Here is a 25942-nt window from a genome sequence, read left to right on the forward strand (position 1 = left end):
GCTTTTGATTCATTTAGCCTGCAAACATTCTTGTTGTTGACTGTTGACCCCTCCGTGGTTGAAGCTACTTCCCTGTAATTTCTGTATTGGGAAGATACTGAAAATAATTTTTTTAATGAATTGTTTTTGATTAAAAAAAATTAGGATGACCTGAGCTAAGTTGGACACTTAACCAATTGAGCCAACCAGACACCTCTAAAGATTTTATTTTTAAGTAATCTCTACACCCAGTGTGGGGCTGGAACCTACAACCGGGAGGTCAAGTCACATACTCTACTAACTGAGCCAGCAAGGTGCCCCTAAATGAATTACTTTGAAAAGGAAAAGTGTGTTACATTTTACTAAGATTTGAAATTTTGAGCATTCAGAATTACTTCTATTTCTACTAATATATAATTTTCTTATTAAAAGGATAACTAATATGTAATACTTTTAGTAAATAAAAAAAAATAAAAAGAATTGATTGATTGGCTTTTCAGACCTCTTTTGTGGATTGTGAGTTTAAAAAAGTTGAGGGCCAGAAAAAGATATTTTATTTGGACTTAGCAAAATCAGGAAAACTTTATTGTACTGTTTTGTCTGTTCTGTTTTTTTATTTAGAAGGGAAAATACACAATTTCCCAAACTTACTTGAGGTAGAAAGAGGTAGGATAAGACAAGAAGTTGTAGCCTCAGATTAGTGAATAGAAGAAAAGATTTGGATTAACAAGTGATTTATACTGTAAAGGTACTCTTGATTCTGAATTATTTATAGCTGGAAACTGTTACTCTGTTGGTTTATTGTGCTGCTTAGAACTATGGAAGGGATGAAATGTGTTGAGCTGTGTGTGTGTGTTTGTGTTTGGTTTGTTTTCTGTAGATTGTAGCATTGGGGAGTTCGTGTCTGCCAAAGTTGCTTAAATTATCTCTTCCCTGTTTTGAGGCTTTTCCCTTGATTTGCACTTTATTGCCAACAATCATCTCAAAACCATGTTGTTTTCTAATAGAAAATATGGTCAGTATGCTTTATATGGAGCATAATGTCAAGTAGTAATCTTAATTGAGTATTTATAAGATCATATTCATGTTAGTGAATTTCTAGGAATAACACAGCCTTTTTTCTTCTTTTGTAGCATAAGCAGTACTATAATGGATGTAGACAGCACAATTTCCAGTGGGCGTTCAACTCCAGCAATGATGAATGGACAAGGAAGCACTACTTCTTCAAGCAAAAATATTGCCTATAATTGTTGTTGGGACCAGTGCCAGGCTTGCTTCAACTCTAGCCCAGACCTGGCCGATCACATCCGTTCCATACATGTAGATGGTCAGCGAGGAGGGGTTGGTTTTGTCATTTCTTTTTTTCACTCCCTGTTTTCATTAGTTTTATTAATTTATTCATGCTAGTTAGGCTTTCTTTCTCAAAGTAATTTGGGATTGTTTTTACACAGGCTCTATTTTTTAAAAAGCTTTTGTATTTATTTCCCACATACTTGATTGAATCAAATAGAACATATTGTGTGTTGGAGTTTAATTTGCTTTTAGAAGAAATTAGACTTCCTAAAATATAGTGGGAATATAATAAATGAATACAGCCTATTCCAAGTTTGTGATGTTTTGAGTTGAGGACAGCTAGGATTTCTCTTGATAGAGTGGTCTTAAATTATCCCTGATGGTGAAATTAACTGGAGAGATTGTTGGTACCAGGATTAATATATACAGTTCTGTGAAATTACAGCTTGTACTCATTATTTGTGAAAGTGAATTGATCACCTTTTCCCAGGTCTTAACAGAGCTGGCTTAGACAGAAAGTTATGATTAGTGAGTATTGACCTATATCCTTTTGGGAATACATTTAAATGTGTCAGTTTATATAATTTTTATTGGATAGTGAATTAAGAGCTAAGTAGATTAGGTGAGTCAGTGTAATGGATCAAAGTATTATAAGGTTATAATTTTTTTCGACTTCACTAGGTTTGTCTTGAATAGTTACCACGTTAGTGCATTTTCCAGAAATTAATGTCACATTGTAAGTACACATAATTCTTAGGCCACATATTTCCTATCAGCCTGCCACCACTATTGAGATAAACTGATACTAAAATGGTTAAGATCATTATGGTTTAAGTGAGTGGGTAACTATTTCCAAGGTTGCGTTGATATTTAGGTTGCATTATTGATCTTCTTTAAAAAAAAAAACAAAACACGCAGCCATATAAGCACCTCTAATATTTTAACTAGTGTTACTTGCGCATTGAAATTTCTTTTAAGAAAACTTTGCCATTGTCACAATATGTTGTAATGTGTCAGCAATCTTTTGATTACTTAAATTTGGTAAGATTTGACTTACTAGATTTGATTTTGATGACAGATTGTGCATTAATGAACTTTGCCCATCATATGTTATTTTTACCTCCTAACCCAGCCCTGCTCAATGGTTAGGTTACTTTTGTAATAGTCTTTTCCCTTACCACATGTATCAGATTTTGTGTGAACTATCTTAACCAAGTCGGTTTCCTAGTTATCACAGAGTTGCCTTTTGTGAGGCAGTGCTTGATGTCACTTGGTATGTATCACTAAGATAGCCTTTTGAGCCATGGCATGATGCTTTTTTAGTCACTTGATTTAGCTGTATATAGGGTCATGAACTATATAGATTATTGGGCATCTCTGGTAGGCATTAGAGAACTTCATATTTCTAAGCGTTGGATCCTACGTGTTGAGTACACAGCCTTATGAGAATGTTTTCAGCCCTTTAAGGATCTGTAGAAAAAAATGGAGGTGCAGACTGAATGTATCCTGTAATCACTGCTGCTATGTTTACCTTATAGATATCAAAGAGCTAGGCATGAAGTCTTGGTATTTTTACAATAAGTGTAAACTTGCTGAAATGAACCTGTCCCCCTGCTTTATACTTATTCATAAAATTATTTTATTATGAATAGTAAGATTGTCTAGCTAATTTTAAGATTAATGCTGTTTTGACCACAGAAAGAAGGCCTGATCTTTGAAGGACATTAGTTGCTGAACTACAAATGTTAAAGAATCAGAGGAATGGAGAAAATACATTCAGATTTTTTTTACATACCAGTCATTGGTATATAGACTAAGCTTTCAGAACGAAAGTATGAATGAAACTCTGAAAACTATACACAGCTATGTAACAGGAAATCTTGATCTGGTTTTGTGCTTAAAATAGAGTGGGTGTTGTTTGGACATTTTTTTTTAATGGCCTCTTTAAAGAAAATTAAAAAAAATTGTAAATGTTTTTAAGTGTGCAGTTCAGTGGCATTAAATACATTCACATTGTCGTACAGCTATCATCTGTGTCCATCTCTAGAATTTTTTCAATATCTCAAAACTGAAATCTACCCATTCAACAATAACTTCCTAATTCTCCCCAGCACCTAGTAACCACTATTCTACTTTCTGTTTTCGTAACTTTGACTGCTGTAGATATCTCATATATGTGGAAAACAGCTAATTTCAAGACAATTTTTTTAAGATTTCTTTGATCTCTTCTTAAGATTTCTTCTTAAAAAAAAAAAATTCTTCTTATTACTTCTACCCCAAGTGTTAAACTGTCTTGATGGAACAGAAACAAATGAGGAAAATATTGGTACCTCTAGAGGATTTTATGCTTCTTAAAGCATATTATTAAAAGATGACAGTTTTATTGGAGCAGTAAGTTAGTAAGATCTAAATACTATATTAATTCCTGTTCTTGTTCTCATCCCACTATGATAGTCACTGTGGGAAAACAAAACCATCATGTAACAGCTTAGAAAACTTCTTTCCCCCTCTTTAAGCTTTTTATGTTGCCATGTCACATGGACTATAATTACATTTAGAGGCTGAAATTGGATAGGTTAGCCTTTTCTGACCTTTTTATGTATTAAAATGGGTAGAATCTTCTATTTCAAAAGTTAAACTAACTATATAAATACCAATTGTGAATGTAACTTTTACTTTTTTAAAGATTTATTTTGGGGGGAAGGGGCACAGGAAGAGGAAGAGAGTCTCAAGCTGACTCCGTGCTGAGCACAGAGCCTGATGAGGGCCTTGATCTCACCACCCTGAGATCATGACCTGAGCCAATACCAGGAGTCAGACACTTTTAACCGACTATGCCACCTAGGTACCCCTGAATGTACCTTTTTAAAGAAGACTCCTGAAAGTGTTTTCTACTATTTAAAAATATAAGGAGAAAGAAGCAAAACAAATTTTTTAACCTTTTTTGTTAGGTATAGTAGAATTGTGTTCTTGGGTCCATACTTGCATGCATGACTGGATTTCAAAACCTAGGCTGAGCTATTTTACTAATCAAATCTCAAATCCCCGTGTCCTCTTAATTTACACTGAAGACTTGGTAGGCAGGAAACTTCGTCTTGTAGGATTTCAGTGGTTCAGTAACAATCCATTAGTGTTCTGTTCTTTCTGTTTTAACTATTTCTCACTTTAAAAACAGTTGTCAGAAAAAAATGTGTTTCTTGATGCAGGAATTATTTTGCACATGTCATTTTATTAAGTTCATTTTTATATATATTCTTTGGTGTTTGAGGGCAGAGGGCCCAAGGAAGATTTGGGGAGAGGGCTGATATTCAAAGACTTGAATGAAGTCACTTACTTTTATATGCCATATAAAATGACATTTGTAGACACTCAGGGTTAAATTGGAATGTTACTAGAAAGTGAAATCAGTCTTAGGAGGTCACACTGAGGCTGTTTTGTTTTGGTTTTTAAGATTTTATTAATCTCTTAGCATGAGTGGGGTGAGGAGTAGAGGCAGAAGCAGACTCCCAGCTGAGCAGGGAATCTGATACAGGGCTTGGTCCCAGGACTCCAGGATTATGACCTGAGCCAAAGGCAGACACTTAACTCACTGAGCCACCCAGGTGCCCCTTACATTGAGTTTTGATTGCCTATCTGGTATCTCCTGAACACAACATGAAATTGGTCATATATTTTGTAATAAAGGAGAAATGCTTAATTCATGTAATTTGAGTGTTCTATTAAATATTTTTGTTCTCTGTCTTAGTAAATATGCTTTAACAGAAAATTGAAAATACTCAATGTGACTCAGAATAGTAGGATACAGAATTATAACTGTCATTTTAGGTCTTAGAAGAGCAAACTGATTTGAGACAAAATAATTACATATTAAAATATTTTGTTCAAACATTTTGTAAAAGAGTGAGATGGTTTTTTTTTTCCTAAGAAATATTAAAGCTTAAGGGATCATTCAACACCTTGAATTTAGATGGTGTATCTCTTGCTTTATATAAAATCCTTTTGTATGATTTTAATTCATACAAAAATTCTTTGGTAAAACCAGCCCCTCTCCTCTTGCCTACTTGTAAATTATGTTGCCTACCAGCTCTACTTAGAATATACTTGGTGATTTTAATTTACCTTACTACTAACTGAATTTTCCTTATACATACTTAGATTTTGTCAAGTTTGCAGTAGATTTTACAATTTACTTAAAATTTTGTTGGATTCATTTTTATACTTCCAAGAGTGAGATGTTAGTAACTAGATAGGGAGACTTACACTGGCCTTGGTTCCCAGGGTTGTATCAGTCTTTTTCATTTGGGGCATTTTGAAGGACTTCCCTTAAAGTAAAATTGACCTATTCTGACAGTAATGAGAAAGGTTTTCTATAGGGCTTCTCGATTGAAAGCCCAAACTTCCTTGTACATTGAAATTTAGACCGCTACATCTTTATAAGTTAGATTGTTACACATTTAAAGATTCTTTTAATAACTACATCTTCTCTCCTCTCTCTTTTCTTTAAGACAGACGGGCAGAAAAATTTGGTGGCAGTTAATTTTGAGAAGGGACCTCCAATTAACATAAACCCAATTTTTCTGTTAAATAGTCCTACTGAAAGAATATATCATCTTGCATTTCATCATATTTTGGAGTTAGCAAATGTGTGCTCACAGTGTTTGATGAAAAAGGAAATAAAGGCTTAGATAAGTATCTTCCATGATTACATCACTGCAAAGTGTGAAAGCTCTGGGTTAGAGTTCAGATCATTTACTTTCGTGCTATTTCTATACATTTTTTTTTAAGATTTTATTTATTTATGAGAGAGCACATAAGCAGGAGGAGGAGGGAGGATGGAGAGGGAAAGTGAGAATCTCTCAAATAGATTCTGCACAGAGCCCGACCCCCAGACTCGATCTCAGCACCCTGAGGTCATGAACAGACACTTAACTGACTAAGCCACCCAGGCACCCCTAATTTTGTTACCTCTAATTACAAACCTAATATAAATCTATCATGACAGGGTACACTATGAACCTCTGTGCCTCAGCATTCTGATTAGTATTGCTAAAGCTTAATTCATTTTAAGATAATATAGAGGAATGACAGATTTTATTTTTTAAAAAATATTTTTTCATGAGTGACACAGAGGCAGAGACACAGGCAGAGGGAGAAGCAGGCTCCTTGCAGGGAGCTGGATGTGGGACTCGAGCTCAGAACTCTGGGATCACACCCTGGCCAAAGGCAGTGCTAAATTGCTGAGCTACACAGACGTCCCAACAGATTTTATTCTTGAATAATTCCTTTCACATTTGGATTGGATTCCAGTGGTGTTTGGTCAGTTTTCAGGGTTAATTTTTATAATGAGACAGTTTCTAAAAATTGGGTATGAAAACAATTTTTCACATATTGTGCCTCTAAAAACTCTCAAGTTTGAAGATGATCCTTTTGCCAGAGTTTGAACTCTTTTTTTTATCAAAGTGTCTTTTTAACATAGATTAGGAAAAGAAATTCAGCTTTTAAACAGTTTTGTGGTTTTTGTGGATCCTTGGTGTGGAGTTCTGGTGCCTCTTTTGTCCTTGTGCAAGGTTAGTGCTTCCTCTTCCCCTGCCCTTGGGAATTATTTTCCAAATATTTCACTCCATTATAGCTGAACATAGTTAGCCTCAGTCTCTTTACACTTACTTCATTTCCTATAAAATTCATTAGGTTGAAAGTTACGGTTTTTCTTTGAACCTGAAGGTGTTGCTCTAATAGTGTTACTAGACATTATTCCAGCTAGAGTCTAGACCGTACCTACTCATAGTGAAGGCTATTATCCAGTGAAATTACAGTGTGCCATATCTCCATATTCATATTTATTCCTCGGAAAAAAATTAAAAGTCAGAGATTGTTGTTTTCTCTCAAATACAATAGTTGGCTAATGTTACGTAGGGGCAGTGTTTGAGTATTTACCTTAATTGTTTCTTTGAGAATAATTGAGCACAGATGTTATTTAAGAGTTAAGACAGCAGAACTCTTCACTGTTATAGAAATTATTACATGAATGACGTTAATTTTGTTTCCAGTTACTTTTTAAGGCTTTTTTTTTTTTAATGTGGTATGGCTTGTTGAGGAAATTTTAAATCAACCTCTGATTCCCGAGAATTGAATATTTAAGACTCAGAGTCTAGTAGTCTTTTTTTTTTTTTAAGATTTATTTATTTATTCATGATAGACACACACACACACAAAGAGAGAGAGAGAGAGAGAGAGAGAGAGGCAGAGACACAGGAGGAGGGAGAAGCAGGCTCCATGCCAGGACTCCAGGATCGCGCCCTGGGCCAAAGGCAGGCGCTAAACCGCTGAGCCACCCGGGGATCCCAAGTAGTCTTGAGTCAGGAAATAGATAGCACTAATCATTTGTATGTGATTTTTAAACATTACTGAACTAATTTCCACAACATAACATGAGTAGTTTTAAGAACTTTCTTCCTTTCTTTCTTTCTTTCTTTCTTTCTTTCTTTCTTTCTTTCTTTCTTTCTTTCTTTCTTTCTTTCTCTTTCTTTTTCTTCTTTTTTTTTTGCATTTATTTTAAAAATAGCTTTTAATTCTGGTAACTTGAGGAATTGTTTTGTAAACATACATTAGGCTCAGGGATTTGAAGTGTGAAGGAGGAAAGGTTATGATTTCTGTATCTGCTTACTAAAAGAAATGAGCTAGTCTTTACAAAAATCAGGATATGTGATAACTCTAAATAGTCGTGTCAAACAGCAATAACAGTATTGCCTTGTTAGACCTGATATAAAATGGTTTTAGTTATCACTAAAAACTCAGTTATTTTTAAGATAGCTGATTTTTCTAGACTTTTAAAAAAAGTTTATTTTTAAAAGATTTTTTTTTCTTTTTCTCTTTTTCTTTTAAAGATTTTATTTATTTATTCATGAGAGACAGAGAGAGAGAGAGAGAGGCAGAGACACAGGCAGAGGGAGAAGCAGGCCCCATGCAGGGAGCCTGACTAGGGACTCAATCCCAGGTCCCTAGGATCCTGCGCTGGGCTGAAGGCGGCGCTAAATCGCTAAGCCACCCAGGCAGCCCTTCCCCCCAATATATATATATATATATATATATATATATATATTTTTTTTTTTTTTTTAAAGATTTTATTTATTTATTTGAGAAACAGGCAGAGACACAGGCAGAGGGAGAAGCAGGCTCCCCCTGGGGAGCCCAATGCGGGACTCAATCCCTGGACCCTGGGATCATGCCCTGAGCTGAAGGCAGATGCTTAGTCACTGAACTACCCAGGCACTCCTCTCCCCCCTCCAAAAAAAAAAAAAAAGTGTATTTTAAACTCTTTAATGATTGTTTTTCAGTCCTGTCTCCAAGTTCATTCTATTAGATGTGTAGTCTTCAAAGTGTGGCTCTATTTATAATGGCTCTTCCTTAGAAAAGAGCAGAGCCTATTAATGATTCTTTGAAGATTATGATTACAATGGATTCATACTTTTACTGATGTTGGGGTACAGTTTTCAATGTTCAGTTTGATGGAAATATGTTAGAAAATTGATATTTTATTAGTAAGATGATAAAGATTAGATTGTTAGTTGTTAGATTAGTACTTTCTAATCCCAATCATACTCAATTATGTGAATCCAAGTATGTCGGTCTTTCATGATTATGGAGCAGTTTATGCCCATTTGCTTTTGCATTTGTTTAATTTAACATTTTGTATTAGATTTTGCTTTATAATGAAGATAAGTGGAAATAATTTTTAATGAATAGAACAATGTAAAAATAAGTATTAGTATGCATGTGAGAATAAGGAATCAAGAGCAGAAAAATTTAATTTGGTAATTTAATAGCTTTACTCATTTTTTGAAGTTCCATCTTCAATTAATATTTGATTATTTTGATTTATTTTCATTGTTTCTTTATACCCTTATATTTTCCTGGTATTTCTAATTAATAATGCTTGTTCTAAAAATAATTGTGTATAGTCATAGCTCTTAGGGATATGTTGTTAATATTTTGTATATTTCCTTCTGAATGACATCTTGGGATTGGTTTGTCGTTCTCATTGAAGGAATTGGACAGTGGCCTTACAGGGAAAGGGTTTAAAACCATATCTCTCATACCGGAAGTTCAGAAAGTTTAACTATTAAGCCTTTTTGATTGATTCATGCATTAATGGTTCTAATGCAACATGTTCATTTGAACTTACAAGGAATAAAACTGTTGAAATAAGTGATGAAAATTATTATGGCTCTTCTTTTAACAGGTATTTGTTTGCTTATGGAAAGGTTGTAAAGTATATAACACTCCGTCAACCAGTCAGAGTTGGTTACAGAGGCATATGCTGACACATAGTGGAGACAAACCTTTCAAGGTAAGTAAGCATATGTGCGTTATTTGACTTTTGGTTGTATATTTCTTAATGGGCATACTTTTGCCCTTCTAAAAATTTTTTTTATTTTAAGATTTTATTTATTCGAAGGTGAGAGAGAGAGCAGGAGCATGAGTTGGGGGAGGAGCAGAGAGAGAGAGAGAAAGAGGGAGAAGCTGATTCCCTGCTGAGCAAGGAACCAGATGCAGGGCTCTTCCCGGGACCCTGGAATCATGACCCCAGCTGAAGGCAGATGCTTAACTGACTCAACCACCCAGGTGCCCCCCCCACTTCTAAAAATAGTTTTTTTAAAAAAAACTTGTTTTAGCATTCCGGTGGATGCATGGAATTTAAAAAAATAGATGGAGATGAAAATAATACCCAATTTTTAATATTTGGAGAACAGAAAGAAAACTACTGAGGTGTAGGGTCTTGAAAATAGCTAATGAACAGACTGATATGAATACATACATGTCTTTAAAATTGGTGGCTTTTAATACCTTGTGCTTTTTTTTTCTCACTGCCATAGTTTTCAGCCTTCTTATTAGCAAATAACTCTGATTATTATACAAAAAAGTGAAATTGTACAATATTGAGGGGTTTGATTGTTTTCACTCAGTTTTGAGGTCATATTACTGAGCTTTGGTAAATTATGTCAAATAATGTGTTCTGAAAAATTGTATAAAGAACAAGTGTCTATAAAAGCTATTTTTCTATTTATCTTCATTAAAAATTAAAATATTTTGGTTTTTAATTATGGAAAGCACATACCATAGAGGTTAAAATTTGTGTTTGGAGGTTTAATAGTAGTTAAACCCATAATCTTCTGGTATGTAAATACTGTGCCAGAAACTTCCCTTGGGTTTCATTAGAGAAGGAGATAATTCTTGTGGAGCTGCTTTTTAAAAATTACCCAGTTTTTTGAAAAGACCATCTTTAACAAGTTAAAAAAATTTTTACATTGAGATATAGATATCTTGCTCCTTTTTTTCTTTCCTTGTTCCTTCTCCAAATACGTAATCACTATTATTAGTGTCTTTTTTTTTTTAAGATTTTATTTATTTATTCATGAGAGACACACAGAGAGGGGGGGCAAAGACACAGGTAGAGGGAGAAGCAGGCTCCATGCAAGGAGCCCGATGTGGGACTCAAATCCTGGGAATCCGGGATCATCCCCTGAGCCAAAGGCAGACGCTCAACCGCTGAGCCAACCAGGCGTCCCACTATTATTAATAGTTTCTAGTGAATTCTTCTAGTATTTATGAAAGTATAAGCAAGTAGATCTGTAGTTTCATTCACCTTTCTTACACATAATTCAGTAAACTATATACTCTCAATGCCTTATTTTTTAAATGAGCTTTTTAAGATTTTATTTACTTATATTAGCATGAGTGTTGGGGAGGGACAGAGGGAGAAGGAGAAGCAGACTCCCTGCTGAACAGGGAACCCGACTCAGGGCTTGATCTCAGGACCCCAGGGTCACAAGCCAAAGGCAGATGCCTAACTGACGCCACCCAGGTGCCCTGAGCTTTTTATTTTAGAGCAGTTTTAGATTTACAATAATATTAGAAAGATTATAGAGGGTTCCCTTACACCCTATACCAAATTTTTCCCCCTGTTGACATCTTTGTTGCATGTTTGTGTACCTTGCTTTTTAAACTCCCTTTATGCTAAAGATCTTCTATATTTGACCATAAGAATATTCTTTTAGTTTATTTAACCAAGCTTGTATAGATACTTGGGTTATTTCTAGTCTTTGGCTATTTTAAATTGTACTGCAGTGATAAATCTTTGAACAAAATGTCATTTTGTACATGCATAATTATATTTGTAGGAAAAATTCCCAAAAATCATATGAGAGGGTAGATCAAAGGCTATATAATAGAAGTATTGGTGATTTTGTGTTTTGTTTTTTGTTTTTAAAATATTTTTATTTGAGAGAGAGTGTAAGCGTGACAGAGACCATGAGTGGGGGAAAGGGGGAGGGTAGAGGGAGAAGCACTTTCCCCACTGAGCAAGGGACCTGATGTGGGACTCTATCCCAGGACCCTGGGATCATGACCTGAGCCGAAGGTAGCCGCTTAACTGAGTGGCCATCCAGATGCCTAAGTATTGGTAATTTCGATAAATATTGCCAAATTGCCCTCCATAGGGGTTGTGTCTTCATCATCATTGTTAGAGCATCTGCCTTCTCAGTAGCCTTGCTGAGAAGGTGTTAACAAACTTTTGAATTTTTGCTAATCTAATAGATGAGTTGTATCCTACTGTGTTTTAGTTTGCTTTTCTTTTTGCATCTTTTCATATGCTTAACTATTCGGGTTTTTCTTTGTTTTAAATTCTATTTTTTATTTTTATTTTATTTTTAAAAAATATTTTATTTATTTATTCATGAGAGACAGAGAGAGAGAGAGAGAGAGAGAGAGAGAGAGAGAGAGAGAGAGAGAGGCAGAGACACAGGCAGAGGGAGAAGCAGGCTCCATGCAAGGAGCCTGATGTGGGACTCGATCCCGGGTCTCCAGGATCATACCCTGGGCTGCAGGTGGCACTAAACCGCTGCGCCACTGGGGCTGCCCTATTTTTTATTTTTAAAAAATTACTTATTTATATTAAGCCAGCTCTGTGCCCAATGTGAGCCTTGAACTCACAACCCTGAGATCAAGATTTGCATGCTATACTGACTGAGTCAGCTAGGTCTCCCTCTTCATTCATTCATTCATTCATTCATTCATTCATACTGTGAAAGTTTTATTTAATCATTAAAGATTTTATTTATTCATGAGTGACACAGAGAGGCAGAGAGAGAAGCAGGCTCCTTGCAGGGAGCCTGACGTGGGATTCGATCCCGGGTCTCCAGGATCGGGCCCTGGGCCAAAGGCAGGTGCTAAACCACTGCGCCACCCAGGGATCCCAACTAATTTAATTCTTAAAAAAGTTCTTTGAAGTAATTACTGTTGTTGCTCTCAGTTTAGATATGAGGAGACTGAGGTAAGAAGAGATTAAATATTTTCTAAGGTTATGGGCAGTGAGTGGCAGATGGAAGGCTTCAGAGGTGGTATAAATTCAGTCTTTGTCCTTAACCACTTGTGCTCTGGTGCCTCTTGATAATTTATAATGTAGAACAGCCCCTGTGCAATATGTATATTGTATATTGTGTTTAGATTACCGTTATTATCTCTTACTATATGTTAGCCTGCAATTTGATTATGCTATGGAGTTTGCATTGTGTTTTTTGGCCTTTTTCATTTTTTTTTATAATATTCTTCAAACATTCATAAAGAGTTCAGTTTTATTCATACCTTAAAAAAATATCAACGTGGCTGCTCTATTGTTGGTCTTTGTGTGGATAATTGATAAAATCATCTTGATGAATTTCCTAAAATGTGCACTGTCTTTACTGAAAATATTTGAAGTTAATTCTTCAGGATGAAATATGAATAAAGAAGAGGGATTGAGAAGAGGGAAAGGAAGGGCTTAGTATAGCACCTAATGTTGCCTAATTATGACAGACTTTGAAATTTCACAGCCAACAAAGTTTTTTCTTAATTTCTAGTAGGGGGATCCCTGGGTGGCGCAGCGGTTTGGCGCCTGCCTTTAGCCCAGGGCGCGATCCTGGAGACCCGGGATCGAATCCCACATCGGGCTCCCGGTGCATGGAGCCTGCTTCTCCCTCTGCCTATGTCTCTGCCTCTATCTCTCTCTCTCTCTCTCTCTCTCTCTCTCTCTCTCTCTCTCTCTCTGTGACTATCATAAATAAATAAAAAATTAAAAATTAAAAAAAAAATTCTAGTAGGGTCTTGATCTTCCTCCACTTGGTCACATGGAAATAAGTATGTTAGAAATGTAATACCCGCTACTATTTTAAGAATTTGAAACTAAAAAGCTTCAAGAAGATAATGGAACTATAACACCTTCAGAAAATCGTTATTCTTCTGTACATATTGGATTTCTTAACATAAGTACAAAATAAATTCAATCATTTTGCACCTAAATGTAGCTTTTTCAGTTCTATATTGGGCAGTGTTTCAGGTCAATAAGTTTATTACTTCTTAATGGTTCTACACTATTCCTTTTTTTAAAATTTTAAACTTTTTTAAAAAAGATTTTACTTATTTATTCATGATAGACTGAGAGAGGGGGGCGGGCAGAGGCACAAGGCAGAGGGAGAAGCAGGCTCCATGCTGGGAGCCTGACGAGGGACTCAATCCCAGGACTCCAGGATCACGTCCCGGGCCAAAGACAGGCGCTAAACCACTGAGCCACCCAAGGATCCCCCCACTCTTCCTTTTAAAAAAAATTTATTTGAGAGAGAGTATGAGCTAGCAAGAGCAAGCATGAGCAGGATGAGGAACAAAGGGAGAAGCATACTCCCTGCTGAGCAGGAAGCCTGATGTGGGGCTCACTCTCAGGACCTTTGGATCATGACCTGAGCTTGAAGGCAGATGCTTAACTGACTGAACCACCCAGGCACTACTGGTTGTTTATTATTCTTATGTGATAGTTTATCTTATTTAATCAGTCCTTTTTTTTTTAAGATTTGTCAGAAAGTTGGGGGGAGGGGCAGATGGGAGAAGGAGAGAGAAAGAATCTGAAGCAGATTCCCCACCGACCAAGGTGCCCAATGTGGGCATTGATCTCATGGCCCTGAGATCATGACCTGAGGTGAAATTAAGAGTCTGAGACTTAACTGAGCCACTCAGGTGCCCTTAACTAGTGCTTTCTTGATGTATCTTTTTTGGTCCGATTATCCCCAACATAAAGAACAATGTAATCAATGAACATATTTTTATAAACTGCTTTTGGGAGCTAATATAAATTCCTAGAAGCTATTTTACTAGTTCAAAGAGTAGATATTTAGGTTTGCTTTTTATAGGTATTATTAAACCCCCCTCTGGAAAACTGTAACAATTCATAGTCCAACCTATATATAATATAGTGCTGTTTTCCCAGTCTCCTTGAAGCTTGGCAATAATTGACAATAATTGGCATTGTTTTATCTTTGTCAAACACATTTTTTTTTTATTACTAGCAAGATTTGAATATCTCTAATGTTCTGGCTATTGGTTATTTTTTCCTCTAAATTGATTATTTGGTTACTTTGCCCTTCTATTGAATTTTTTCTTATTTATATAACTTTAAATTAAATGTACATATTTTCTGCATGTAACAGATACTTTGTCATTTCTCATAAACTTGTTTTTTTTTTTTAAGATTTTATTCATTCATGGGAGACACAGAGACAGAGAGAGAGAGAGAGAGAAAGAGAGAGAGGCAGAGACACAGGCAGAGACACAGGCAGAGGGAGAAGCAGGCTCCACGCAGGGAGCCTGACGTGGGACTCGATCCCGGGTCTCCAGGATCAGGCCCTGGCCTGAAGGCGGCACTAAATCGCTGAGCCACCCGGGTTGCCCCATAAACTTCTGTTTGTTCTATCAAGAAGTTTCTCTGTATTGATATTCCCATAATTTCTACATATATACATGTAGACATATGCAGTGTAAACACAATGTAAATATATTTTTTATATATTGGCATTACCCTTTTCCTATATTTTTGTATATTTATCTTTAAAAGATTTATTTATTTATTTATTTATTTATTTATTTATTTATTTATTTATTTATTTATTTATAGAATGTGAGCCAGGGGGAAGGGCAGAGGGAGAAAGAGAGAGAATTTCAAGCTGACTCCATGCTGAGCTTGGAGCGCACTGTGGGGCTCTATCTCATAGGATCATCATCTGAGCCAAAATCAAGAGTCAGATGCTTGAGTGACTTAGCCACAGAGGTGCCCCAAATTTTGTATTTAGAGGATGGAAATTTTGTTAATCTACTCATCTTTATCAAGTAGGAAAAACATCATTTCCTTGCTGTGATAGGAGTTCAATATTTTCTCCATTTTTATGTTTTTCTTTACTTTTTTCCCCAAAAGGCAGAGTTTTTAAACTTAATTTTGGAATAACTTCAACTAATAGAGAAGATGGAAAATTCCTATACCCTTTCTCTGTCACACATGAATGTATAAATTCCCTAACCTGGATTCACTAATTATCTTTGTGCTACATTTGTTCTATATCCATCTGTCCATCCATCATCTATCTCTGTCGTCTTTCCTACTCCCATCTCTCCCTCTTTCTTCTTCCCTACCACCTACACACATTTTTTGAAAATTCTAGCAGAATCCCTAGATACTTCACTGTGTGCATTTCCTAAGAACAAGGGTATTCATAACTTTAGAATAATTATCAAGACCCAGAAATTTAATATTGATACTATTAAGTATTGAAGTTGTACTAATTGTCCCAATAATGTCCTTCATAGCAGTTTTTTTCTTTACTTAGAATCCAGTTGGGGATCATGCATTGCTTTTAGTTTTGTGACTCCTTTAATCTTAACGTTTCCTCAACATTTTTTTATCTTTCATGTCGCTGATATTTTTGAAGAGTATAAATCTTTTATTTTGTATATTCCCCATTTTGGGGTTGTTTGGTGTTTTTGTGATGATCAGATTTGGTTTATGCATTTTTGGAGAAAATAGAATAAAATTCTCACTGTATCATGTTAAGGGATACCTGATGACAATTTGTTTGTCATAGATGATGTTACCTAGATCACTTGATGAAGGTGGAATTTGCCTTCATATGTATCATATGAAAATAATTGATCATGTTAGCTTATTATGAAATTTTAGTTTTGTAAAATCAGCATATCCCTAAAATGTAAATACATTTTCTTTGCCAAGGGTCTGTTTTATTAATTAATTAATTAATCAATTAATTAAAATTTATTATTTATTTTATTTTATTTTGTTTTGTTTCATTTTAGAGAGAGAGCATGAGCAGGGAAGTGGGGCAGAGGGAGAGGGAGAACCAGACTCCTTGCTAAGCAGGGCAGCCAATTTGAGACACTATCCCAGGACCATGGGGTCATGACCTAAGCTGGAGGTAGATGCTTAACCACCGAGGCACCAAGGTTTTTTTTTTTATAATATTTATCTTTGATAATTAAAGTGCAGAGATCATTACTAGATAACATTGTGCCTCCACTCTTCACTTTGTCATGTATATATATCTGCCTTATACATCGAAGATTTGTGGGAAGGTGGAGTTGCTGCTGCTGTTCTGCTAATACATGTAGTGAAACATTGTCAAGGGTTTGTAAAACATTCCATGTTTTGGGGGATGCCTGCCTGGCTCAGTTGGTAGAGGGGGTGGGACTCTTGATCTTCAGGTTGTAAGTTCAGGTCCCACATTGGGTGTAGAGATTACTTAAAAGAAAAAAAATTACATGTGTTTACAGTAGTAGGATGTGGTAATATTTTAAACTACTTTTAGTTTTATTTTTCCTTTTCAATTTTAATTTTGATTCTTGTTAATTATCTGGTATTTATGATTTATGTTTTATGATAGTTAAGTGGCTTAATCCTACCATGCTTAGAAATATATATATTACTTAACTGAAAAAAAGAAAAAGTAGTTAGATATAGAGTGGTGATTGTTTAGATTTGCTTACTTTACTGCTGATGAGGCAGTGGTTTGTCTTGATAGATACGTATGTGTTAAAAATTATGTAGTTGTACTTTTTATTGGCTAAGCTTATTTTTCTTTTAATATTTTATTTTTTCATGAGAGACATAGAGGTAGAGACACAGGCAGAGGGAGAAGCAGGCTCCCCATGGGACTCGATTCCAGGACTCTGCAATCATGACCTGAGCCAATGGCCAGATGCTCAACCACTGAGCCACCCAGGCGTCCCTATCAGATAAGCTTATTAGTAATAGGTGCTTTTACTTTGCACACACATTTCTCTCCTACTCCAGTATTCGTTTACTTTAAGCATAGTATAGTCATTTACTTGTTTTGGGTTAATTTATTTATTGTAACTTTTTTTCAGCAACTAGTCACCTATAGCTCAGCATGATCGACTCCATTCACAATATTGACATACGTGAATAACTTCTCATTGTATTAGAGTAGTGTTTGAATAACTCAAAACTTCTTCTGGGGCTGGTACATAAAATAGCCTATCTTTTTAGGTGTTTTGGAATCAAGACCCCATCCTAAATTGTTGATAAAGAAAAAAGAAATTTTGTCAAACCAAGCTATGATATCCTTATAGTTGTACATACAGGCAAATTCTGGTAATTTGTTACATAGTGAATGATACCATTATTGCATCATTCACTGTGATGGATGATGAAATAATTTTCTTCTCCTTTATGACTTATTTTGTAATGGTAGTTGAGGCTGATAATTTTATTTATTTATTCATTCATACATACATACATACTGCCTGAGCCCCGGCCCACCCTGCCAGCTGATAATTTTTATATCATTTGCTTTTTAACCCCAACTTTTTTTTTTTTTTTAATAAAGATTTTATTTATTCATGAGAGATAGAGAGGCAGAGACACAGGCATGGGGAGAAGCAGGCTTCATGCAGGGAGCCTGATGTGGGACTTGGTCCCAGGACTCCAGGATCATGCCCTGGGCCAAAGGCAGGCCCCAAACTGCTGAGTCACAGTCCCCCCCAACTTTTTTTTTTTTTTTTTTAAGATTTTATTTATTCATGAGAGACACAGAAAGAGAGGCAGAAACACACAGGCAGAGGGAGGAGAAGCAGGCTCCATGCAAGGAGACTGATGGGACTTGATCCCAGGAATCTGGGATCACGCCCTGAGCCAAAGACAGACATTCAGCTGCTGAGCCACCCAGGTGTCCCTGCCCCCAGCCAGCCAGGCATCCCAACCCCCAACTTTTTGAGGTATAATTGAAAAATAAAAATTTAAAATATTTAATTAAATTATACGTAATGATGATTTGGTATGTGTATATAGTTGTGAAAGGATTTTCTCCATCTAGTTAATGAACCCATCAATCACCTCATATATACATCTTTTTTTTTTGTAAGTATCTTTTCAGTAGACGTTCTCTGTAGTAACACAAAGCATTAAATACCTTGTTCTGTTATCTTTAATTTGATATTTAGTGTGTCTGTGTGTATTTGAAAGCTCTCATGTTCCTTAGCCTCGGCAGCCAGTGTTTAGGATGCTCCTGCTGACCTAACACATAATGTTTGACTATACATAAGGATAATAACTACAATGATCATCATGATACTAAAAGACCAAAAAATGATTCCCTTTCTTCCCCCAAAGAAAACTAATTGGTCACCATAAGAGGATGATAGGGATCTTATTATTTGGAAACTGGTAAGAATCAAGTAGTTCTTCCTTTATGATATGAATTGTGCCACTGGGTGTCCAAATCCTGGTGCTTGAGTTGCAACTATGACCAATTAAATTAGAATTGGGGCATGCAGCCAGGCATTTTGCTATAATTTTAAAAAATTGGGTGACTTGGATGTGCATCTAGGCTTAAGAACCATTGTTCTACAAGGTATTTCTCTTATGGGGTACCCTATACTAAATAGCATTTCTTTGATAAATGTGACTATCAGTTCAGTGGTCTTTGCAAAGGATAAAATAAAAGAGGAGAAAAAGAGCTATGCTGTGTACTGTGTGCTTGTTGCATTTTGGATCTTGTTTTTGTTGATATAAACTTTCTTTTCTAGGCTTCCTTGATACCACACTTGCCTGTTCTTCATCCTTCCCACTCCTATTTCCGAACTCATTGGCTGCTCTCTCTAGTCACCTTTGCTGGCCTCTGCTCTACCTGACTTCTAGGTGTTGGAAAGTGCTCTCTTGAAGGTCTTACCCTAGGTGTCCTTTGGTTTTAAATACGATAAAATACTGTATATTCCGATTACTCTCAGTTGTTTATCTCTAGCCCTACCAATATTCCCTCTTGTATTCTAGAATGGAATATTTCGCTTTGATGTCTAATTAGAGTATTTTGAACTTAATATGTAGAAAATCTTAAGGTTTTTTATTTCAAATGTGGTTCTACTTTAGACTCAGTAAATAGTAAGATTGTCGAAGGCTCTCACTTTAAGAACCCTGCATCATTCTTGATTCCTCTCTTAACTTCTCCTATACTTCCTTATTATTATTATTATTATTATTATTATATATTTTTAAAGATTTATTTATTTATTCATTCAGAGAGAGCGAAGAGAGAGGCAGAGACACAGGCAGAGGGAGAAGCAGGCTCCATGCAGGAAGCCCGGTGTGGGACTCCATCCCAGGTCTCCAGGATCACACCCCAGGCTGCAGATGGCGCTAAACCGCTGTGCCACCGGGGCTGCCCCTTCTGTACTTCCATAAATGCCTTAGCAAATCCTCTCAATCTGACCCTCGGTATATTTTGAATATGACTACTGCTTCTCTTTCTACTCTTTTATCTTCGATTTATCATCATCATCTTTTTTTCTTTTTTTAAAGATGTTATGTATTCATTTGACAGAGAAAGAGAGCACAAGCAAGGGAAGCGGCAGGCAGAGGGAGAAGCAGGCAGAGGAGAAATAGGCAGAGGAAAAAGACTCCAAGCTGAGCAGGGAGACTGATGCAGGCCTCGATCCCAGAACCCTGTGATCATGACCTGAGCTGAAGGCAGAAATGCTTAGCTGAAGCACCTGGGCATTCCCCGCGCCTCACCATGCTGGGAGCCTGACATGGGGCTTGATCCTGGGTCTCCAGGATCACGCCCTAGACCAAAGGCGGTGCTAAACCACTGAGCCACCCGGGCTGCCCTGTTTCTTTTTTTTAAAGTAATTTCTCATTCTAAATTCTCATTGTACTTTTGGGCTTTCTTTTTTAGATTTGTTTATGATTCTTGGTGGATAAATGATCAAAATCCAAGATAAAACTGTTTTCTATTAGAATTCTCATTATTTATGTTCAGAACATTGAAGCATTGCTCATTAAAATACACTTGTGAAATTTACTCAGTTTTAGATGATGTCAGGGCCTATTTGTTGAAGTCTTGAAGGGTTCTAGGACAAAATGAATCTGCTAGCCTACTAGGATTCTTATAATTAAGGGTAATCCTAGGTGGAGTTCTATCATAAAGTCCTTCTGAATTTAAACCCGAGGGCTTGGATCCGAACTGTTAAAGTCATCTCTACCTTAATTGTAGTCAAGTAGCTTTTTTAAAATTTGAAATACAGAGTTTTTCAACAAATTTGTTTGAATAACCTATATTAAACTGGGAATTCCTGGAGATCCCTGGGTGGCTCAGTGGTTTAGCGCCACCTTTGGCCCAGGGTGTGATCCTGGAGTCCTGGGATTGAGTCCCACATCAGGCTCCCTACATGGAGCCTGCTTCTCCCTCTGCCTGTGTCTCTGTGTCTCATGAATAAATAAATAAAATCTTAAAAAAAACAAAACGGGAATTCCGAGGCAAAGACATCTTTTTTTTTTTTTTTTAAATATTTTATTTATTCATGAGAGACACACAGAGAGAGGCAGAGACACAGGCAGAGGGAGAAGCAGGCTCCTTGCAGGGAGCCCAGTGTGGGACTTTATCCCTGGATCCCAGGATCATGACCCTAGCCAAAAGCAGATGCTCAACCACTGAGACACCCAGGTGTCCCAAAGACAAATAGTTTATTGTATTCCTTAAAGTCCTTGACACAAGGGCTGCAAAAGACAATGTATGTTTTTAAAGTAGATATTAGGAAATATAGGAGTAATATCTTCTAAAATTGAAAAGTAAGGAAAATAAATACCATATGGCTTTATTCCATGGCAGTACTGTGTAATAGAAATATACATGAACCAAATAGATCATTTTAAATTCTCCAGTGCTTCATTAAAATAATTGAAACAGATGAAAATAATTTAAACATCTTTGACGTATATTATTATTTCAACATCTTAGCGGTATACAAAATTAATGAAATTTTTTGCTTTTTTGGGTACTGAATCTTCAAAATTCAGTATGTATTTTATTTACTTTTCTTAAATATTTTATTTTGAGAGAGAGCGCACAAGTGAGGGGGAGGGGCAGAGGAAGAAGGAGAAGGAGAAGCCAATTCAGCTGAGCAGGGACCCTGATGGACCTGAGGCTCAGTCCCAGGACCCCAGGATCATGACTTGAGCCGAAAGCAAACACTTAACCTACTTAGTCACCTAGGCGCCCCCAGTATGTATTTTATACTTAGAAGTCTTTTCAGTTTGGAATAGTCACATTTTAGGTGCTCAGTAACTATATGTGTCTGATGCCTAAAATGTATTGGACAGTGTAAAACTAATCCATTAGGGTGATTCTACTTAAGCACTCTCAGTTCAGATGCTAAACCTTTGATCTTTATTTAGATTTCACAAAATTAGCAATTGGAGAGGTAGATTCCACCTACCAAGCTATTTTAGATACTAAAAGTTTTTTAGTAGTGAAATTAAGTATCAGATAATTAACTGAAAATTAAAATGGAAGGGCTAGTTTTATAGTATTATAGTATTAGACATTATAGACATTAGACATGACTATACTATAGTAGTATAGTATTATAGTAAAAGACATTACCTTTTTTAAAAAAATGTAGATGGCAGTTAAGGAAATACTAATAAAAGCCACAATGAGGTACTACTTCATACTAGGATGATTTTAATAAAATAAACTGAAAATAACAAATGTTGGCAAGGATATGGAGCTAGCTAATGATTATACAACATTGTGAATGCACTAAAGACCACTGAATTGTATACTTTAAAATGGCATGATGGGATTCCTGGGTGGCGAAGCGGTTTGGCGCCTGCCTTTGGCCCAGGGCGCGATCCTGGAGACCCGGGATCGAATCCCACATCGGGCTCCCGGTGCATGGAGCCTGCTTCTCCCTCTGCCTGTGTCTCTGCCTCTCTCTCTCTCTCTCTCTCTCTCTCTCTGACTATCATAAAAAAATAAAATAAAATAAAATGGCATGTTATATGAATTTCACCTCAATTAATAAAAATTAAATAAAATTAAAGTTTGTTTCTTGGTTACAGTAGTCTTTAATTGTTAATAATGGATTTTGTAGTGGATAGTATTCTATTGGCAATCCATAGGACATAAAACTTTCATTATTTCTTTCAAGATTTAATTTATTTGAGAAAGAGAAAGCATGAGTGGGGTTATGTGGGGTAGAGGGAGAAGCAGACCCCCTGCTGAGCAAGGACCACCCCTCTACCCCCACCCCAGGCTCAACCCCAAGACCCTGGGACTGCGACTTGAGCCAAAGACAGATGCTCAACCATTTGAACCACCCAGGCACCCCAAGAGATGGAAACTTCTAAAAAGCATTATTTTTTTCTTGGCACTCAAAATCTACCTAGTAAATTTTTAAATTCTGAGAATTCAGTAACCATTAGATGCTAAACCTGTCATTGTCATAATATATAGCTGAATATTTGATGCAGGCACTCTGAGGACCACACTATTGATAAGGTCATTTTAATAATTAAATATTAATTTTAAAGCACTGGATATGGCTGATTGCTCCTTTTCAGGGTTCCCATAGCATTTTGTCCCTTACTGCCAACTTTGAAGTTGTCATTTTATATGTCTCCTGACTACATGTAAGCTCTTTAAGGGTGGGAAATTAAGTATAATTAAGTGTAAATTATACTTAAGTATAAGCATTCATCCTTATGCTTTTAGCATCTTACATAGTACTTTGAATATATAAATATTTGAACTAAAACCTTGGATCATTCCTCTGCCTCTTAATGTACACCTTAAAATGGGCAAAGATTTTTATTAGTAATGCTGAGTACCATTAGAGCCCATAAAAAAGTCTCTTTTGTATCAAAACAAATAGATTATGAATGGCACTGTATAAGGAGATTGCTGTAAAATGTTTCAGCCAGCATCACTTTTATTAGAATCTGTAAGTAGTTTAGTTTTCAGGTATATTTAGAAATAGCTATGATTTGTAAGGTGCTTCTGGATATATATACATGCATGCATGTATGTGTGTATATATTCATAAAAGTATGTTATTCAGTATATATAGGGAAAGGATGAATTGGGATAAGTATCTAAATAAGCAGTGAAAGTGTCAGGATATCCTTAAAGGAAGATTAATTAGTTTGGAGGATTAGTTTGTTTTTTTAAGATTTTTATTTATTCATGAGAGATACAGAGAGAGGCAGAGACACAGGCAGAGAGGGAGGAGAAGCAGACTTACTGCAGGGAGCTCGTTGTGGGACTCGATCCTGGTACCCCAGGATCACACCCTGAGCCAAAGGCAGACAAAGGCAGACACTTAACCGCTGAGCCACCCAGGTGTCCCAGAAGATTAGTTTTTAAAAATTTGCATATATTTAGAGGAACTTTGTAAACCAAGTTGCGATCTCTACTAACAGACTTGTATTGTGTTTTTAGAAGTTTAAAATGATAAAGGTCCCTGGATTAAAAGAAAGAGCCTGAAAATTTAAATTTTTTTGTGGTATTATCTAGATAAACTCTAAGTTGAACCACCTAGGACTAAGGTGATGATTTATTTGGTATTCAACATGACAGATTTCTATGCTTGGAGTTTGGTTGTCAAGTCAGAAACTAAGTATATTGGATAAGTTACTACTAGAGAAGCCACTGGAAATTCAGCTGTAGATTTTGCTGTTTGGGGATCATTTTGAAAATGGTGTTTGTTTCAATTAGTAACATTGATTTGTTAGAAGTCACACACCTGGGCAACCCCAGTGGCTCAGCGGTTTAGCACCACCTTCAGCGTGATCCTGGAGACCCAGGATTGAGGACCATATCAGGCTCCCTGCATGGAGCCTCCTTCTCCCTCTACCTGTGTCTCTGCCTCTCTCAGTCTCCGTGTCTATCATGAATAAATTTTTTAAAAAAGTCACACACTTGTACTATAGCTAATTTTTGTATTATAATTTTAGTAATATCCAAACATTCTGCGTTCACTGTTGGAGTAGCAGATCTTCCAGGTCACTTGGGTAGTTAACCTTTCATTTTCTCAATCTGGCAAGTCCAGAAGGCTAAAGAAGCAGTACTTAGTGGAATTTATAGAGTTGTGTAAGATCAACCCTGAACATAAGTCTTCTCTAAGCAACTGGATCTAATAATTAAAAGTCAGTATCACTGTATATCTTCTCTATTTGTTCTAACAGCATAGAAAGTAGGGAGGCTACTGATAGTCTTGAAGCAGTATATATTGTTACAATAAAAATAATTTAAAAAATCTAGGAGTCCTAAGTAATTGTTAAGGATATTTAATTTTTCTTTAAGCTTTATTTATTTTAGAGAGAAAGAGCACGTGTTTGGCAGGAAGGGCAGAAGCTGAGGGAGAGGGAATCCCAAGCAGATTCCTTGCTGAGCGGACATGGGGTTTGATCCCACTACCCATTAGATCATGATCTGAGCTGACATAAGATCATGAGCCACTACCTATGAGATCATGACCTGAGCCAGTCATGACACTCAACCAACTGAGCCACACAGGCACCCTAGGATGATATCTGATTCTTTGATTTAAAAACAAGTTACTGTTTTTCTTAAGAAGGTGTTAAATTCAAAACCCAAGTTTTCTGGGAAGAAGATCTCACTATTTTTCCCTTGCATATAGTGGGAAGAGCAGTAAACTGGAGAGTTGTGAAACTATAGAGTTTTATTTTTCATCTCTGCCACTGCCTAATGTGTAATATTTTGGGCAATTTATAACAAGAAGGGGTGTAGTAGTCTCACAATTTCTATCTGGGATAGTTCCATAGTGTTACTGATTTACTTCCAAAAATATAAAATATTCACTCATTCATATTATTGTGCCCTACATGGCATCCCTGACATCCTTTTTATTTTTATTTAGTGTGTTGTTGGTGGCTGCAATGCCAGCTTTGCTTCTCAGGGAGGGCTAGCTCGCCATGTACCCACACACTTCAGTCAGCAGAACTCCTCAAAAGTTTCTAGCCAGCCAAAGGCCAAAGAAGAATCTCCTTCTAAAGCTGGGATGAACAAAAGGAGAAAATTAAAGAACAAAAGACGACGTTCATTACGTAAGTGTTTCACTAAAAATCTGTATGTATTAGATAGCTTTTGTTTATATCTTGGGTTTTCATGCAAATTCAGATTTTACTGTTCTTTAACTCTGTGTATTTTTGTTAACAGTAATAAACAGATAGGATCTCTTGGGTGTCAGTGTAAGAGTTCATTAATGTATATTTTATCCTAATTAGTAGTTAAGGGAGGGTAAGTATATGTGGCCCTAGAATATGAAATCTGTATAGAAATAACATTTTGAGGGCTCCTTTGATTCTGTTCTAAAATAAGATTTAAAATGTGGCAATGTTGATATTTTAGAAAATTTGAACATGTTAAAGGTAATAATGAAGTAAAAGTAACCAAAGTGGTAGTATATGTGAATAGTAAAACTGTTTACAGTGTCTCAGTCCTTAATTCTATTGAAATACATGTTATATATGCCAAATTACCAG

General features: G+C 36.1%; 1 protein-coding gene across 3 annotated transcripts in view; it reads left to right on the top strand.

Moving 5' to 3' along the window:
* Positions 1–25942, top strand: part of AEBP2 (AE binding protein 2) — a 70120-nt gene that overhangs the window by 23671 nt on the left and 20507 nt on the right. For all 3 annotated transcript variants that reach the window (XM_055318604.1, XM_055318601.1, XM_055318603.1), the window contains exons 2-4: positions 1113–1320; positions 9512–9619; positions 25318–25504. In XM_055318604.1, coding sequence (XP_055174579.1) covers positions 1113–1320; positions 9512–9619; positions 25318–25504 — 503 coding nt within the window. The remainder of the gene's footprint in view (positions 1–1112; positions 1321–9511; positions 9620–25317; positions 25505–25942) is intronic.

The sequence above is a fragment of the Nyctereutes procyonoides genome, unplaced genomic scaffold (assembly GCF_905146905.1).
Source record: "Nyctereutes procyonoides isolate TBG_1078 unplaced genomic scaffold, NYPRO_anot_genome, whole genome shotgun sequence".
In the NCBI taxonomy this organism is placed as follows: domain Eukaryota; kingdom Metazoa; phylum Chordata; class Mammalia; order Carnivora; family Canidae; genus Nyctereutes; species Nyctereutes procyonoides.